Here is a 19,189-nt window from a genome sequence, read left to right on the forward strand (position 1 = left end):
TTGGGTCTGTGACCAGACTCAGAGAGCTGCAAGACAGAAAAGCCATGCCCAGGAAAACAGCCACAGAGAAGGGGGCAGCCAAATGAGATGCAGGAAAGGTAACAGCCTGCAAGATTCAAGACTGAGCTTTCATCCTCACTCACTGAAAATATGGGATATGTTTCAATTCTGCATGCAGAAGCAAAAGCAAAGTATGCTTCTGGGCAAGGAAAAATAACAAAGAGGTCTGGCCACCTTTGATTTTTGTTGGCTCTAACAAAGCTTCATTTTTGCTCTAGGGAGAAAAAAAAATAATAAAAATCAATCTGGACCACAAAGGACTGAAGAACAACAGCACTCAAAGAGCTAGATGAAGCTTGCAGACAAATGCATAACTTTAATTACAGCTTCTAGAAGTCACTAGGTTATGCTTTAAAAGCCTAGCCAGCCAGAAATTAATTGAAAACTTATTTGATGTGTGAAGTAGCAAATGTACATTTCAGCATTTGTACAGATTCAGTTTATTAGGTTCCTCGTAAATTTCATTCTTATATTTGCTTGAGTCATTTTATAAATGTAGCAATGAAAACTTAACATCTGGAATATTTGATTAACTTCCTCTGCTGTCTAATTTTGCAATATAGATGCCAGAATAACAAAGAACTTTGAAAAATAACATTGAAAAACTATGAAACAAATTCCACAGAAAACACTTAAACCAGCAGAATTAAATAAAAACAGCAAAAGGTGGTTTTTTTCAGACTTCTTAATTTATTTCATAGTTCTGCACATGAAATGTATGAATATATATTTAGGTACTTCTGCTGTGCTCATTTATTTGTAGGACAAGTGGTCATTATCTTACTTCTTACTGAGCATATCATCAACCTAAGAAAGAAAAAAATATCTTAGCAACAAGAAAAAGAGATCCAAAGGAGCAGAATAATCATGGGAAAAATAACCACAGCAGTAGAAGTTTTTCCATACCTAGTATAAGCAATTCTTTCATGTGGCACATTAACTGCTCACAGGCCATAATAGCCAACAAAATTTTTAGCTGGCAGAATCACAGTGGTGTTTTTCACATTGAAAAGGACAACAGCCACATACAATTTGCACTTTAATGCAAGTCTACAAGCATGGAATTTATATCATTCCTATGTATAATATACAAGTGAAACTGAGAAAAACATTTCCCACTGTAGATGTGTTAAAATAGAGGAAAAGATAAGCTATTTTTAGTGACCTTGATCTCCTTGCCACTGAAACACTTGTACAGTATTTGGTTTGCAACCTACATTTATTATAGGCACTGTAAGAGATGTGTTCTTCTCCAAAAACTTGCATGGCAGTGAATATGCACACGAATGTATAAAAATATAGATCATCACTTCAGAAGTGGAACTGAGCTAGAACAGCAAAAGCCAAGATGCCAAGTGTTATGAAAAAAATATAAGGGAAGAAGAAAAGTCAATCTAATACCTTGATTGGTACCAGAAGTGAAGGATCTGCAAAATTTCTGTTTAGCTAAACCAGAAGCATCTGTATGCACATACTTACTATGAACATTCTGTACACTTATGATGCCTTTCTTGTTTTCTTCTTTCATATTCCATTACATCGTCATTATGCTGCTTGAAAAGCTATAAAATAGCAGTATATGATAAACAGCTATACAGCCTGACCCAGATAACAGAAAGATTTCTACAAAATACTCCCTACTATCAGAATGCAAACCAATACATAACTGAGACAATACAGAGCCAATTAATTGTAAATCACCAAGTATCCAGTGAGGAATTTTTCCACCCCTTTCTCAAACATTTTCTGCTGGCCAAAGGAGGGAGGAAGTTCCTACTGTCAATCAATCCACTACCACCCCCAAAAAAGGAACCCTGAGGATCTGTGTGAGGACAGAGAGGCTCTGCAAAGGGCCTGATCCATGGGCCAAAGCCAAAAGTATGAGTTTCAGTAAGGCCAAATGTCGGGTCCTGTGTGTTGGCCCCAGCAGCACTACAGGCTTGGGGAGGAATAGCTGGAGAGCTGCCCAGCAGAGAGGGACCTGGGGGTGATGAGTGACAGAATATGAGCCAACAGTGTGCCCAGGTTGCCCAAAAGGCAAATGGCATCCTGGCCTGTACCAAAACAGTGTGAGCAGCAGGAGCAGGGAGGTGATCTTACTCTTGTAGTCAGCCTTGGTGAGGCTGCACCTTGAGAACTGTGTGCAGTTTGGGGTACTCAGTATAGGAAAGAGATTGAGGTGCTGGAGAGGGTGCAGAGGAGAGCTGGGATGTTTAGGGGTCTTAGGATGAGAGGCTGAAGGAGGTAGGGATGGTCAGCCTGGAGAAGAGCAGGTTGAGGGGAGAGCTTATTGCCCTCTACAGCTACCTGAAAGGAGGCTGTATGAGGCAGGTGCTGGCCTCTTCCCCTCAGTGACCAGTGATAGGACAAGTAATAATGGGTTCAAGTTGTGCCATGGGTCTTTCAGATTAAAGATTAGGAAAAATTTCTTCACCGAGAGTGGTGAAGCATTGGAGCAGGTTGCCCAGGAGGTGGAGGAGTTGCCATCCCTGGAGGTATTCAGAAAAAGGGTAGAGGAGGCACTGTGGGAGATGATTTAGTGGTTAAGGGGGTGTAGGACTGATGGTTGGACTCTAATGACCCTGAAGGTCCTTTCCAACCATGATGATTCCATGAAATATCAAAGGGAATCAATCCCACCTTATAAAGCGTTACCATCATGGGGACCATTAGAGAAAATAATATTAAAGACTTAAACCATCAAGCTTCAAGAATTAATTATTCTGCTGTATCTATTTTAAGTTTGCAACAGAGAGAAGCTTAATAAGTTGCTCACTTTTATGAAGAAAAACACAATGTAGATTCGGAAAAACAAGTAATCAGCATATGGTTCAGTCCTGACACCTGCTATGACCATCCATTACCCCAATAAACCAGGTGGGTAGTGGTCATTGCCTTCAGATTACTATGGCTGGGAAATAACTAAGTTCAACAAAACTAAAAGAAAAAAACAAACAACTTACAAAAGCCCACAAGGCAGCACTGGTGCCAAAAGCCAAGGCAACTCCAAACCAGTTTGGTTGATCATAACTCCGTTTCTTTGCAACAAACGCAGAACGCGTGAAAGCTAAAAAAAAAGATTACAAACGCGTTAAATCTTCTCAGATTTTGACTACCCTTACTGATACTCATACAATCGGGGGGAAAAAAACCTTAAACCCAACCACAACAAAAGCCCCATTCCCAGCCCCCCCGAGGGCACCCTCCCCGGCACGGCCTTCCCCGGACGCCCGGCACCGCACCCGCGGCGAGGAGCGGCGGCTCCGTCCCCGGGCTGGAAGTAGCACCGACATAACACTGGGGGAAAAAATAAAATAAAAATACGTAAGGTTCGGATAAAAAAAAGGAAAATGGCCACCGGAGCTTGCTGTATTTATTCCATGCACGAAGCAAGAGGACGACGCTGGGGTCAGCGGACAGGCCCCGGGGCACAGCCGCATCCCGCCAACCCGCTCCCGCTCGCCTAACGCAGCCTCTGCTCCCCGCCGCCCCGGTCAGACGGAGCCCCGGCTTCGCTCCCGCCGCTCACCGAGGCTCGGAGCTCCCGCCACCAACCGCAACCTCTTCGTCAGCCCCAACACTGCCGCTGCCATCTTGCCGCTCCGCCTCCGCCCACCGCCCTGCCGGGCTCGTAGCCCCTCCCGCCGCTTCCCGCACGTCCCGCTTGGCCCCGCCTCTACCCCGTCCCCCGCCGCCGACGGGGCCATTCACCCCACCGGGCCCGGTGGGCCGGGGTCCTGTTAAGCAATCCGCTCCCCCCTTCCTCATTCCCCGTCATCAGCTGAGGGCGGAGCGGGAACCGATCCTCTCCGCGCCAGAAACAGCCCTGGCGCGGGCAGAGCTGTGCCCGATCCCGAAGCCTGCGGGCGGGAGGAAGGCGCTGCGCCCATCGGGGCTGTAACCAGTGACCGGGCTGCAGCGTAGAGCACAAGCACTCGGCTACGGGTGGAGTGGGGACGGGACGGGACGAGGCTCCGCTTCCCGGCACGGCTCGGCAGGGCTCAGAGCGGGCTGGGAGGGATACGGGGGGCGGTCCCGCTGCCGGGTCGCGGCGCATGCGCGGGCCCTGCCGTGACCCGGCTGGGGAAGCCCTCGGCGGTGGCCATTTTGGCGGCGCCTCTCTCCGGCCTGCTCAGTTACCACGTGAGCCGCCGCCCGGGGCTCGGCGCGGCGCTGCGCGGGGCAGCCCGGCGCGAAGACGGCGGCCGGGGCGGCCCGGGCCCGCGGCGGTTTGAGGGAGGGCTGGCGGGCAGGGGGAGCGGGGAGGAGGCGGCGGCAGCGGCAGCGTTGGTGCTAGCAGGCAGGCTCCGGCGGGGAGGCTTTGGGCAGCAGCGACCGAGCAGCGGGGACGGGACGCATCCCGCCCGCCCACCCACCCCTTCCTCCGGAGCCCTTCGGAGGCCCCGGAGCCAGCGGGGGGAGCGGGAGCGGCGGGAAGGATGCCGTCGGTGAGCCTGCCGCCCAAGGAGAACGCGCTCTTCAAGCGCATCCTGGTGAGTGGCGGGGCGGAAGGCCCGAGCTCGGCCGCGGCGGGTCGCGGGGTGGGGACCGGGGGGGACACCGGGGGGGCATTGGCCCCTTGCCCCGGCTCTTTCCCCGGACTGGCGGGGAGCGCAGCTCCGGCGTCGCTCCGCGGGCCCTGCGCCACCGCCCCGGCCCTTGCGGTGTCCCGGCCCGGCCGGCTTCTTCCTGCCCGGGCAGGCTGGGCCGGGGGCGGCTGTCACCGCGCCCTGCGAGGGCCCGAACCGTGCAGGCGGCGGCCGCCGCTCCCCGCCCGATCCGGTGCCCGCTGCGGGGCTGTGGCCGTTCCCCAGGGGCTGCCCCGAGCCCCCTGCGCTAGGCTCTCCGGTGGCTCCGTGATAAGAACCCCGTCGCTGCCTCATTCATCGGTTCGGTGTCTGCGGCAGCCCCGCTGAACCCTTCTCCCTCGCCGTGCTTTTTTCTTTCCCCTCTAATAGCTCGGTTTTTCGCCGTAGCCAGTAACCAGACTTGCTGGTCGAGGGGGAAGGTGGCTTTCAAAGGAGGAAGTGGAGAAGGATGAAGGTCTTGAAGTCTTCCCAAAGTTTAACTTCAGGCCAACTCCTCTTAAAAGTTTTGACAGTCCATTCTCATGGGCGTCAGCCGGTTTATGGATGAAAGAAACTGCAGTGGAATTTAGGCAATAAACCTGTTTTCTTTTTAGCATGGGGCTAAGGTAACATGCGGTCCAAAGAACACCAAAGCGTGAAGAATTCAGTCACGTCTTCAGGCACTTCTTCTGGCTTTGTGTGACAGGAGCCTTGTTTTTATAAGGCTTGGGGTAAACTGAAAAAATCTCAGAATTACATTAGTGAGCAAGTTCTGTGCATTTATTTAAAGGACTACATTATTTGGGTCAAGAACTGTATTGTTTTCTGTCTCTCAAAAACAGTTTTGGTAAAGAATCTTAGGTGTTCTTTCAGAGAGCTTAAACTATGAGTTTGTATCCTTGCAGAAGTCAGAAGATGAGTGCTGTAGTCTTGTAGGAATAACAGCATTCCTACAACTCTGTAAACTTTTAATACTTAAGAAGGGGGGATGTGTGCAGTCTTTTATCACTTATTATTTCAAAATATTTTTGTGAAAGTGAAGTAGATCTGTTGAACTTGAAATCCCTGTGTGCAGGTATCTCCTCATGAGACATGCAGCTTCAGTTAAGGTTAAGTAGATACAGTGAACTGCAGATTTTGTTTCTACTTTAAAAGATTCAGCCTTGCTTGGGATATCTCATGGCCTTGTTCTCAGTGCGTAAGTTTTAAGGTATTATGGGCTGAGAAAGTAGTGGTCTTGTTGCTCACTTGTCTGTCTCCCTTCACACTGAGGATGGCTCCTGTGGTTATGAGACAAAATGAATCAAGGAGCCTGGCTGTTTAAAACTGACTGATTTGGGGGTTTTAGTTACTTTTTTTTTTTTTCCCCTGGGATTGAAGTGTGGCTCTTTGCATATTTATGTGGAGGCCAGGAATAAGGAAAGGTTGAATTCCTTTGGAGAAGATGCTGGCTTAATACATATGAGTTGGATAAAGTTTTGCAGGTTGGTTCAGATTAGAGAAAAGTGTGATTTATGTAAAAGCAGATTTATGTAGACCGAGGGAATCTTAATTTTGTCCTTATATTTATAAATACAAGAGTTTCAAGTACACTGTAGACTGAAAGTCAGTCTGGCATTTTGATATTTTCCTGTATCTTGTAAGGATGAGCCTGTGCCATGTAGTCTAGTAGTAAGACTGCCCAGTCATTAGTTGTTTATGTAACACATGGTGAATAGAAAAGGCTTGTAGTTAGTTTTCATCAGGCTGAAAATTTGGCTAATGACCTACTTAGATTCCTTGTTATGGATCATAACCCTGCCTTGTAAAGTTCTGATAATGCTATTGGACTTGATGAATTAGTGAAGCATCTTTTAGAAAGCCCTGTTTATCAGTACAAGTCCAAAGAAACATTACTCCCCTATTCCTCTGCCATTACTCCATCTCCCTCTCCATGCAGACTCCCCTTGAGTCTGTGCCTTCTTTTCAGGAGACTGTAAGCCTTCCTTGTGCCATATCCTCTGACACCTCTTCCTCTGGCCTAGGGGATGGATGAACAGAAGCAAGATGAGCTTGAGTCTGCTTGGGCATCTCTCTCCCCAGCCAGCTGACAAGGGGTTCTGTTTGCCTGGCCCTGGGTCCACGGGTGCTGTGGGCAGAGCTGGGTGTTCACGGATGAAACAGTCCAGGTGGTATTGAAAAGACACATTACCTGTCAGATTGATAATTATGGGCACACAGGCTATTTACAGAAGTATAAAATCATATTCTGATTTTCATGGAGGTAGTAAACACAGGAGAGAAGGAGGTAATAGCCTTGTGTTTTTCTAAGTGAAGCATAAGGTGAAGAAAAAAAACCACAAATGGATTGTGTGTATTTTAAGCTCATGAGGCCCCATTTCTTTGCTCCTAGCTCAAACTTTAAATGTTACACTCTTGGAAAAGCTACACCAAGCTGCCCAGCTTTTCATAGCAAAAGGAACTTTTTAGGGGGTTCTTTTGTATGTTTTGTAGAAAACTTCTTACACAATCAGAGCACTTCTTTTGCATGTGGATTTCCTTGCAAGCCAGCACTTCCACTTACCTGACAAATTCTGAGTTCAGGAGGGTGTGCACTTTGCCTTTGCATGTTGTGACACAATAACCAGACTAACCTCTTGTAGTCATTTTGCAGGTATGTGGAGGTTTTAATAGAAACATTTTTCCATTTGAAAGGTGTTTTACAGCTTAGTGTTACTGCAACACAAAGGGAGAGGAACCTGCACGATTAGTTTGAATACAAACAACACCCACAGGATTATTGATCACTGTTCTGCTTAAGCTTGCACTTACATTAAAAATAAAGTTTTTGGCTCATGTCATTCTTATAGCTTTAACTGTTTGCTACTAAGCCTGCAAGTAGGTGCTCCTTTTGCTCAAAGGTTCTGTGAAATTTAGAATAAAAGCTGATCTCTACCTTTTTCTCCTTTTTTGTTTTTGATCCATATGAGCATTTAAGCTTGATTAACTGTGTATCAGTCTTTTGGAAACACGCCATCTCTGAGCAGCCCAGAAGTAACTCTGGAAGTATTCAGATGGAGGCAGAGGAAAAGGTAGAATACCAAATACAGGAGCCAAAAGAATAAAGTTGATTTTTTGGTACCCAGGAGGCTGGATTCACTGTGAAGTAATGGAAAAAGCAGTTTACTCAATTTCCCCCCCCCCCCCCCCCCCCCCTTTTACTAGAAAGTATAAAAGTAGTAGTTGTAGGAACTAGAGTTGACAGGTGGGGGTTTTTTTGTTTGTTTAAATTAAATAGGATTGAACATTCCTGGCATTTTACCAAATTATTCAGCCACTGTGTCTGGTCAGGTGTGATTCATCAAATATGTTCAGTTTTATTTCACAAATCCCAAGGATGATATTCAGTGACTTTCTGTATGTAGAAGCTGAGTATATTGAAAATGCTTTGAAGAAATATTAAATACAAAGCTACTGAAAGTGCCATATGTGAGTTTTTCAGTTCCTTAAAGCAGCAGAGGATGGAGTTCTTGAAGTCACGATGTTCTCAGAGCTGCAGTGTAAATACTTCTCACCATGATTTGTAGTCTGTAGTTAGATAGGGGTTTGAGCAGGGAGAAAAAAAGTGCTGGTATTTGAGACATGAAACATTGTATTTTGTGTTGCAAACAGTTCAGGTGAGGAGTTAAGTTGTTCAGGCTTTGTTTTACTGATTATAACTCTGGTGCATACTGTAGGAAAGTCAACATGCTGAAGAAACAAGATGCCCTGCTGGTCTGGACTTGTGCATATCACATTGTATGCAGATCAGAGTTTCTCAGTTTGTTCAGGCCTGGTGATTAGCTGTGGTCTTCAGGATCTCTTGTGAGCCATACATCTTTCATCTCTGTATCAGTTACCTTATGTGCTAGGCAGGCCTGATTAGGCATGGCCAGAACCTGTGTCCTTCCTTCAGCAGGGCATTACAGTCACCAAGGTGTCTGGTGCAAGAAGGAGGGGTTGAATTTCACCTTTAGTTGGTCATTTCTACAGTAATGCTTTTGTGTTGGAGGCTATTTATCTTTGAGCTGGTGTTCTTCCTTTCCATGCTGGCTTGGACATATGTTCTACTAAAGGATAGAGGAACTTCCCAATAATAAAAAAAGCCTGTTGAGCAGCATCTCTTCAATGGCTTTGCTGTAAATATGCCAAGTCCCTCCTCCTGGGCTACCTTCCTGTTTCTTCATTTCAGAATCTGCTCCCAGTCCCTCCAATTTCAAACTAGACAGACCTGTGCTGCTTCTTCACTAACACTTGCACCAGCACCAGTCCTTTAAAAATAATGCTCTCTCATAGAAGTTCAGGGGTTGACTTGAAGGTTGTCGAGGTAGCAGACTTGGAAATTTCTTCCCAAGTGTTTCGTGGGACTGATTCAAGCCTAATTTCCAGAATTTCACTTCTATCAGTAACCAAATAAATGGGCATGTTTTGTGTGCACTCATTGCATTTGCATGACTGCACAGTAATCAAGTGTGCTCACCAGCAGAGTTTCACCACATACTGTCTCATCTGAAACATGGAATTGCTTACAAAGCTTTTCCAGGATCTTGGCTGTTGAGATGTCAATCACTTGTTTTCCCTGTGCCAAAAGGAATACCCCACTTGGCTTTGCCAAAAGTAGTAGGAAAAATGATGTCTTGCTTGAAGCATTGGAATGGAAGTAAAGAACAGACCTGCTGCTTTAAGCAGAGTTGTTCTTGTTTCTCAGAAATATTTCTCAACGTTGCTAGAGAAATCAATTACTGCTTTAGACTCTAGGATACCATTAAGAAGTCAGATGAGCAATACTGGTGCTACTAAAGCCTGTTCATCAAGTTAGGTCTTTTGTTGTCATCAGAGTTGTCAGAAATTGCAGAAGCAGGATTCCCTGCTGTAAATCTATTGAGAAACAGCATTATTGTGTTTCTTACCTGTTTCAGTTATAAAAGACTCTATTAGCAGAAGCACGTGGTGATTTCTGAACAGTTGTAAGATCATGGCCTGTGTTGTTATGCTATAGATATTCTTAGCTGAAATAGTGTTTTATTTTGTTTCTTTTTTAATGATCTGAAACCGATCTTACTTGGGGCAATGGGCTTAATGCAGTTTATGTGGTACTCCCCTCTATTTTGGTTAGAATTTGATCAAATTGTGCTTATTCTTGTTCTATAAAAGGTTTTCTTAATGATTTTTTGCTAATTGTGCTTTCTGGGCATCTCAAGTTGATCTCTTATCCACAGCAGCACTGTGTCATCATGCAGGAAGAGTGGTTACTGTCTCTGATTTTGCTTATAGGGAATTTGGAGAAAATGAACAATTAATCATTGCCACCTTTAAGAATCAGTGAGATTTCAGTTTGCTTCTGTGATACCACACAATCAGATTAGCAGACCTTTGAAGAACTATTTCACAGTGGCTCAGTGCTACAAGACATCCTGCACACCTCAGAGCTAAGGGTGAAGAGTACTCTGGATACAACACATGGTTAGAAAATGCCTGTAGCCTCACCATGTGTCTTGCTCTGTTACTGTGAGATACAGCTGAGTTGAAATGTCCATGTCAGTCCAGAATAACCTATTGTGTGGGCTCTTTTATCCCTTTTCATGCCACATTTTGGAATTTGATTTGATTTCCTTAGTTGTTTCAGGTGGTCACTAGAAACCAAATATATCCTATGCATACCAGGTCTTTTATGAGATATGGCCAGTTTGATGCTAAATTTGGAGATGAAGCCTGAACACATGGGGGTTCCAGGGTAATGGACAGAAGTCAGCTGATGTTACTTGACATGGCAATTCTCCACAAGGAGAGATTAAAGTGAGCAAGTAGTAGCCAAGAGGACTGATGCTGAATAATGGATTTTGCAGAAAGACTCTTGCTTCAGGGAGTAAGGGTTTCTAGTTTTGCTCATAGAAGAGCTGTAATATTTGTCAGCAGCTGTTTCTAGCTGGATGTTGTCAGATATAGGAATGAGGCCAATTCAGAAGCATATAGAGACTTTTTTTTCCTGCCTCAGTGTTAAACAAAAAGGTACATGTATTTGTTTTTTCCTAACTAGTTTCTACCTGTTATATTCCACTGGTTCTATTTTGCCAGACAGTGCTAGTAGGAAGGTATTGATCACTTCTGAAAAACAAAGCAGCCTGTGTAGGAGGAGGATTCCTTAGTCTCTTAAATTAGGCAATTGCTAAAGCTGTTTCTTATACAAAACAGTTCTGTTCACTAACCCCTGCCCCCGAGCAGTGGAAGAGGATGGCTGTTTTCAATTTTACAGTAAAAACCCAAGCAAGTTTCCCCCAGCATTTTCCAGCATCACCGTATCTGCAAGGTTCTTTTTCCTTTCAGTCCTTGGGTTTGCACATCCTGCGTTTGCCATGAAACAGAGGTGGAAGCTTTTGCCTAGAGCTGTTGAGCTGTTTGATATGGTTAGTGCTCAAAAGACCCACTAATTCATGATGAGTGGTTGCTCCTAATGCTTCCAGCTTTCAGAATCTTCTTTACTACATTTAGCTTGAATTAGTGCACCTTAGTGACTTGACCTGATCTCGTCTAGCTGTCGAGAGAGTAACCCTGCTGGAAAACACCCTTGAGCTTCACAGAATCTGCATTTCCTACCTTGTAGGCTGCTGCATCTCAACTGTGCTGGAAGATACAGATAGCATCTGAGTGGCAGACATGGATATCATGCATTCTAAGTGCACACCTTAGCTGCTGCTGAGGCCAAGTATGCTAATGCTTTCTGCTGCCAAAACTCTGTAGTTGCCAGCATGGAGATGCCGCAGGTGTACGTGTTCCTGGCTGCTGCTGGGAGGAACTGCAGAGTCCCCTGAGGAGCACATGGCTGTGGCTGAAAGGATTTGTCCCCCTTGGTTCTGCTTGAGCCTCTCAAACCCTCAGAGAAGAGGAGAGCAGAGTGTTGAATCCCCAAATGGTGCTGGCAGAGCTGTTCTCCATGCTTTCCGCTCTCAGCTGCAGGTAAAACTTTTAGGTATGCACATGTGTAGATCACTTGTGTCAAATCACAACCAGCTGTCCTCTTCCATTGCTCTGGGGTGTTAATGGACAGAACTGTTTTGTGTAAGAAGCAGCTTTAGCAATTGCTAACTCTTGTATATGTTATCTGTGGTATTTTGCCTCTTCTGATGCTGTTGCCTGCAGAGGAAGAGAGGCTGAGTACAGTGGACCAGTGATGAGAAGTTAAGCTCCTCCTGTCTTTGGGGCTAGATGTGATTTTGGTGAAGAAAATCAAATTTTTTGATGAAACCATTGTGGCATTGACTAAATTAGGATGCTTGCTGTAACAGAGTTACAGCCATTAAAGAGTGATTTCCTGTGGGGTTTTTGGTGGTGGCTTTGGGTTTGTTACTTAGTGGGTTTTTTTGTTTGGTTGGTTTTCTGTTTTGTTTTCTTTTTGTTGTTGTTTTGGTTTGTGGGGGTTTTTTTGTTTGGTTGGTTTTATTTGTTTTTTTCTTTTTAAAGTGCCTGGGTTGCATTTGCCTTAATTCAATTAGTTTGCAGATACTGAAGTTTAAAAACCTGTCGTGAAGTCAGAGTTAAACGTGTGACCTGGGAAAAATGAATAATCCTAGAAGAGAAAACAGCTTAAAGTTCTTCTTTGTTGCTGTTTTTGTGTGTGGATTTTTTGTGCTTTTTTTTTTTTTTGTGGGGTTTGTTTTTGGTTGGTTGGTTTGTGGTGTGGGGTTTTTTTGTTTTATTTATTTAATTTTTTTGTTTGATGTTTTTTGGGTTTTTTGTGGGTTCTTTTTGGCAAATTTCGTGTTATTAGTAGAAATTGCTCACTATTTTGTTACTGTTCCAGGTCAAAGGACTAAACCAATCAGGAACCTGGTCCCATTCCACTCTTTTGGGTCTGCTTTATCCTTTTTCCTCTGACCCCACCCTATTGAAACCAGCTGTGCTGGTCCAAGTAAGGATAAAAAGACCCTAATGCTCCCATTTGGGGAGGAAACCATACATTCTTTGCTTTGGTATTTAGTCTTAAGGAAAACTCTAGTTTTGCATGCTTCTGGGTAAGAAGACAAAAGGTGACTTCACCTTTATGTTGTCCTCCTATCCCCACCCTCAGCTTGCTTGTGAGACACTTTTCCACCTGTTTCTCAGCTGTTTAATCAGCTGCAAAATTCAGCCTGCATGTGAGACTGTTTTTTCCCCCTCTGCAAAGTGGTTTTAAAAGCCTTAAATCAGCTCTATAAGTGTCACAGGTTAACATATGCGTCTTCTCCATTGCTAGAAAGGTGGTTTTCTGTTTTTTTGTCCTTTAATCTAGCTGATTCTTTGCTTAGGTTGGGTCATACCTGGTGGCAGTGTAAATTCACCGTGCTGGGAAGCTGCTTCTGAGACTCTGGTAACTCCTGGCATCCCACTTTAGAGCTGTTGTCTGTAACTATTGACATTATTGGGTGCTTTAATATGCAGTGTAGTGATTATGAAATGGCTTACAAATAGCAAATTTAGGTTGGAATGGCTATTAAACTATTCAAATCATTAAGTTCTTGCAGGACATGACAGCTGTTTTGTCATAAAGATGATTTGCACTCCTGCAAGTGAGTGTGTGCAAAATATTCCGTGTGTGATGGCAGAATCTGGTCTGCCCTGTGCTGTGTGTTTGGTGCTGAGATACACACCTGCCTGTCAAAATGCTGCTCTTCCCTATTGCCCTTGTATTTTAGTTGGATCCCTAAGTACTTGCCCATTAAAATGTCTAATTAGAGAGGGAAGGAGTCTGTTGGAAGTAAAATGTGCTGTCTGCTTCAAGATAGCAAACAAGTAGAGATTGTTTCAAACTTGTCAAATTTCTAAACCACACTGGTGAAAATGTATTTGTTTATACAATATATGAAGAAAACAAAAGCGAATTAAGTTGGAATAAAAGTCCTCTCTGCTGTTCTCAGCAGCCCTAAGGATTGGAGCTATAATTAGTGGCATAGTTCTTGTGTATAGCCTTTTGGGTAACTGGAGAGGCTGCCTAAGAATCCAAGTCAATTTTATTCACTAGCTGTACTTTTCAGAGTTAGAAAGGAGCTAATTCCCATCAAGGAGAGACCTGTGAATGTGTCAGACACCCCCTGGCCAAAGATTGATTCTGCAACAGATGCCCTAATACAGTTTACAGATAAAAACACCAGATTATGAGCTCTCCTTCCACCTCAGATTTGGGGTTCTAGAGAGTGTGGTCTAGCTCTGTTCCTTAGAAATTAACTCAGGTTTGGCCTAGTACAATTAGTTACCTGCCTCTGGTAGGGTTAGGTTATGCTTGGACATCTTAAAGGTCTTTTCTACAAGAAAATTCTGCAATTGCCATGCATCCAATCCATTCAGTAAATACTGGTGGGGACAGGGGGTGCAAGCTCTCTCCTACCTGCTGTGGTCTTGCCTGATTTTGAATCAGTCTTACTCCATCTGGCTCATCTTTTTTATTCTTTATAAGCTTGCATTAAAGCAGGTGCTGTTCCCTTACTATAAATACACAAAATCCATAAAAAAGTATGAAAAGAACCTAGGTATTTTTGGAGTGGGCTGTATTCCTGGCCACAGCATGTATAGAAAAACTTGAAACATCTGCTAACTTTTGAGAGGAAAGGCTTTGAAGGGCAGCAAATGTGTAATAGAGATTCAGTGCTGATGGGGATTCAGATGCTTTTCTTCTAAAGCATTAAGATGAGCATTCTGAATTAGAATTTCAGCTTTTCTGTTTTCTAGGTGCATGATGGCACAAAGCAGAGCTGGAACAGTTGTCTGTCAAGCATCACTAACAGGTTGTGACTGCTGACTTTGGAAGTCTGTATGTGTAGGAGTTTAGCTTACAGAAGGCAACTGTGCTTTTTTAGTGGTCTGTGGCACAGAGAAATAAGTTCATAGAATCATAGAATCCTTGGGGTTGGAAGGGACCTCGAAAGATCATCTAGTCCAACCCCCCCTGCCAGAGCAGGGCCACCTAGAGCACTTCGCTTCTGCAGAACAGCTGTGGCAAAGTATGGGCTGCAGGCCTGGAAATATCTACTACAAGCTAGTAATCTGTGAGGAAATAAACTACCCACATTAAGACCACTGCTGCTTCCAGCAAGCCTCTGTCCCAAAAATACTTGAGGTGTCACCATTTTTGCTTCTTAGGTTATTGTTTTGTTTGGGACTTTTTTGTGTCTTTTTTTTTAATTATTACTGGTTCTTTGTTTTTCCTTTTACTCAGAACCTACTCACTCTCTTAAGGCTTTTCTCTCTCAGGCTGTGTATTACTCACACTCATCTTTCCTTGCATTATTCTTTCTGTTCCTCCTTTTCCCTTTTCAATATTTACTGTCTCATTTTTCTTAAAAGATTTTTCTTTCATGTTTCTCTTCCTTGAAGCCATAGATTCACCAAGGCTTGTACCAGCCATGGTACCATATGCTGCATTTAGGATTTCTTTGTCTCTCCTTCACACCTTTATTTAAACTTGTTAGTCCATAACCTCTTTGGAGAATAAAGTGTATGTGCATGACTCCAAGGAGTGAAATCTCAGTGACACTTTTGGAAACACTTTGAAACAATCTCCTTTTCTGAAGGGCAAAACATGACCTCGATTTAATTTATTCCCTTCCTTCTGCTGGCCAAGTCATTCAGTGTATGCATAGAATACATACATATATACAATAAGCAGACTCATAGAATGAGTGAAATCTTACCATTGAGAGAATGAGATTGGCTTTAGGTATGAACCTGAAAGGTTGGAGGAATTGTGGAAAGGAAATCACTCCAACTTGTCTTGATCTAGCAACATCTGAAAGGGAGACCTATGGTATTGTGCTGGAGGATATACAGAGCTGTGGCTAGTTCTAAATGTGATATTTTAGGTGATACACACACATGATCAGTTCCTGATAATTTATTGGCCATACCTGGTGTTCTTGGGGTTTATGGGATCCTTACCTTAGATACAAGTGTGTGTAAACACATAGATTTTTCCTCTGTACAGCCCAAAGGGATAATTTGTTACCACTCTGAGTTTCCTGTTATAAAGTACCTTGCTTCATAAGCTGGGTATTACTCTCAGGAAAATCCATGTGCTAGTGATTCCTGTCTCTAGCATGTATGCCATCTTGGCTGACTTTTCTGAAACTCCAAGGTGAAAGACTGATTGTTAGAATATGTAAAACAGAGCTGTTTTAGAGATAAGATTTGGTGTTGGTAGCTAGTGCCTGAGCAGCTGCACTTCAAGGCAATTTGGGAAACCCCAGAGCACCCCTTCTGCTGGTGATAGTGCCTTAGTTAAACACCAGAGACATGTTCCCAAGTTCCTGTGGCTGCATCACTTTGGTGACAGGTTTTGCTGCTTCCACACCTACCTAGGTGGGAGCAAATGCTGGTTCTTCTTGCAGGGAGGAGGCCTGGGCGGTAGCTTTTATGACTGATGATTGCAGTGTTAGAAATAATAATAATAAAAAAAAAAAAGCTTGATCCTCTTGTGTTGTCACCTGTAAGCCCTGACCAGTGGCTGATTAAAGTGACTCAGCCAGTCTTGAAAACCTACTTAAAAGGAGGTAATGACTAAAAGGTGTGAATAATAAAGTTTAATCATAATAAAAGAGAGCTATACAGATTTCCTTTTACCTCACCCTTGATCTTCCTCTCCTAGGTGGTTGTCCTGATAGCTTTTCCTGTCCTTGGTGGCAGAGGGCGTTGTCTTTTGAAAGTGGTGAAAGTCAGGGATGGAAAGGGCTTTGGCCAGCTTGCTGTACTGAGAGATGTCCCTGCAGACTGCAGAAGCACTGAACTAGGAGATATTTGAAGGTCCCTTCCCAGTCATTCTGTCATTACTTTGTTGAAATGTTCCTCTTTAAGTTCATCTTGCTTTGGATGGTCTCTCCATCTCCCCTCCATCTCCCCTCCATCTCCCCTCCATCTCCCCTCCATCTCCCCTCCATCTCCCCTCCATCTCCCCTCCATCTCCCCTCCATCTCCCCTCCATCTCCCCTCCATCTCCCCTCCATCTCCCCTGCATCTCCCCTGCATCTCCCCACCTTTTTTCTCCTCCTTTTCCCTTCCCCAGGACTCTGTTTTCTGCAGAGTGGTGAGATGATAGGGGAAGCAGCATCCTTGGTTTGTGATGCCTCTTGGTGTCTTCATCCTCAGTGTTTCAGCTGTATGACTTCAGTACCTAGAAAAATAACACATCCACATAGTGGTAGACCAGGGTTTTTTTAACCTTTGAAATGTATTGGTTTTCATCTGTGCTTTGGAAGAGCAAACAGCAGTAACCAGAACCTTTCATGATGCAAAAGCAACATAAAGCAGAGCAGTTGGGCTAGAAAGGCCATTTTCTTTTTTTAAGCATTTCAGTAACATTCGTGTTACTTTGTAGAGTTTTATTCTTAGAACTGGCAACTTGATGTGAAGATGTGTTGTGTCTGCCTCTCTGCTTTTTTGTTGAGGACAAAAAGTGTTCATCCAGCCATACAGACCTGTTCTTGCAAAGTTAATTCAGGGCATGTGGAGGAAAGGTGGAATCCTACACAACAGCTTCAGGATGATGTGAAAATGGTTGGCTGTTTACCAGGTTTTACACTCCTGCCAGCAGAACTGATCAACGAGTCAGTGAGATCCTGGTCTGAATGACTTTTGAGTTACTGTAGGACTTGTCTCTGTGCTCAAGCAATATATTTATTTTTTTCTTTTTACTTTCTTTACAAGCTGGAGCATTGGTATGACAGTAAAATGAAACCTAAGAAATTCTTAGCATTTGCTCAAGAGACTTAAAGTGTCTGAATTGGTGTTTACAGCTTCTGTTTACAGATTAGCACAAGGAGTGAATTAACTTAATACAAGAACTGGTTTTAAAAATTGATGCTGTGTGCTATTTGCATTGCAGTCACCTTGCATAATGAGACTCAGACACAAGCAGATTAAGAGTTGTATTTAATAAAGCTGTAGAATGATACTTTAATTTTCAGTACAGCAAGATGATGTTACATATAAGTTGTATTTTTAGGATATGTGGCATTCCTGTTAATCATAAGAGGTTGCTTCCAAAGATAGTTTTAGCAAAGTTTTAATGACTTCATTTTCTCTTCTGCCTGTATGACTGCTGGAAGCTGTCTTGTGTTTCTGTGAAAGATGATTGAGCCAAAGTGAGTTGAGTACTTACCAAGATACATTATGGTGTAAGGTTTGCTTTTATGTTACAGGAAGGTTATATATTGGTAGGAGCTTATGTATCCTCTGGTATCTTACCTGTGAAATTGCTGGATGGACATGTGCCTTGAGTTACACATTTAAATTCATGTTCTTACTAACATTTACTATTTATTCTAGTAATTGAAAGAATTTTTATTCACATGAAGCTCATTAAACATGGTTCATTAAAACCATTAGTACATGTCTAAAAGCCCTACCTGCACTAATACTTAATTTCAGGGCTGCAGAAAAACTCTTTTTAATAAAGGTACTCTGTTCTTTTTCAACAGAGGTGTTATGAACATAAGCAGTATAGAAATGGGCTGAAGTTCTGTAAGCAGATCCTTTCTAACCCAAAGTTTGCAGAACATGGAGGTAAGTTTTCTAAGGGCATCTGTTCTCTTTTTTTCCCTATGATTTGGGACAGAGTAATAATTTGTAAGTTGTATAAATATTTATAGCACTTTATTGTTCACCTTTTGCCTGTAAAGCATTAAGAGCATCCAGAAACCTGCACTGTATTAAGCAATTGTTGGTAAGATTTGTATTTTAAAGCCTGGTCCTACCCATAATCATAGCTTATCAAACTTTATGCTGCAAGTCTGATATCATTATAGCATGGTGCAAGTTTCTTAATACTAATAAGTGATGCATTGCTTACATCACTTTCCTGGGGAAATTGTTTACTCACTTTTGTAGAAGTGCAAGACAAAAGGAAAAAAATGAATATTCTTCAACACTTTGTCTGTCAGCTCTGTGATCTGCTGCTTTTTCTGGAGGAGTAATCTTACTGCCAGAGAAGTCCCTTGCTGTATTTGGAGTTCAGTTCTTACTAAGTTTAGTCTTTCCACTGTCCAGAAATTGTTTGTTTCTTTCTTTCCCAACTAACTTGACATTTGTGGAAGCCTCAATGTTGTGAACAAATACTTGAGTGGCTATAATGTTCCTTGACAGTAAAAAACTTCTGTTCAAAGTATTTGATAGTTTTTAATGCCTTTAAAATAAAACACAGCTTCACTTTTTGGTGGGAGCAATGCACAAATGTTATTGTTGTGTGATACACTTAAGGGAGTAATCTGCTAATATGTTTTTCCATATGAAAGTGAATGCAAAATCTTCATGCTGCTGAAGCTCAGTTTGCATTTATACTGTATTTAGAGTTGCTATATTGAGCTTTGAAAACTATGAATATGAATAACTGATACTTTTGTTTGTTTGTTTTAGAAACCTTGGCAATGAAAGGACTGACATTAAACTGTCTAGGAAAGAAAGAGGAAGCTTATGAACTTGTGCGTAGAGGCCTAAGGAATGACTTGAAGAGTCATGTCTGTATCCTTTTTGAAACAGAGCTTTCATGTCACATTGATAAGGACTTGTCATATACTTAGAATGTA

General features: G+C 43.2%; 2 protein-coding genes across 3 annotated transcripts in view; one reads left to right on the top strand and one right to left on the bottom strand.

The window, feature by feature from the left end:
- Positions 1-730: 730 nt before the first annotated feature.
- On the bottom strand, positions 731-3,782 carry NDUFC1 (NADH:ubiquinone oxidoreductase subunit C1). The gene is made up of 4 exons (XM_030450640.1): positions 3,590-3,782; positions 3,024-3,127; positions 1,540-1,622; positions 731-867 (listed from the first exon to the last, which is right to left on the bottom strand). Coding segments are annotated over exons 1-4 (366 nt in total). The 5' UTR covers positions 3,768-3,782; the 3' UTR covers positions 731-866.
- Positions 3,783-4,302: 520 nt separating this feature from the next.
- Positions 4,303-19,189, top strand: part of NAA15 (N(alpha)-acetyltransferase 15, NatA auxiliary subunit) — a 39,133-nt gene continuing 24,246 nt past the window's right edge. For both annotated transcript variants that reach the window (XM_030450540.1, XM_030450541.1), the window contains exons 1-3: positions 4,303-4,553; positions 18,086-18,170; positions 19,020-19,124. In XM_030450540.1, coding sequence (XP_030306400.1) covers positions 4,500-4,553; positions 18,086-18,170; positions 19,020-19,124 — 244 coding nt within the window. In that variant the 5' untranslated portion in view covers positions 4,303-4,499. The remainder of the gene's footprint in view (positions 4,554-18,085; positions 18,171-19,019; positions 19,125-19,189) is intronic.

This window comes from Calypte anna, chromosome 4B (assembly GCF_003957555.1).
Source record: "Calypte anna isolate BGI_N300 chromosome 4B, bCalAnn1_v1.p, whole genome shotgun sequence".
NCBI lineage: Eukaryota > Metazoa > Chordata > Aves > Apodiformes > Trochilidae > Calypte > Calypte anna.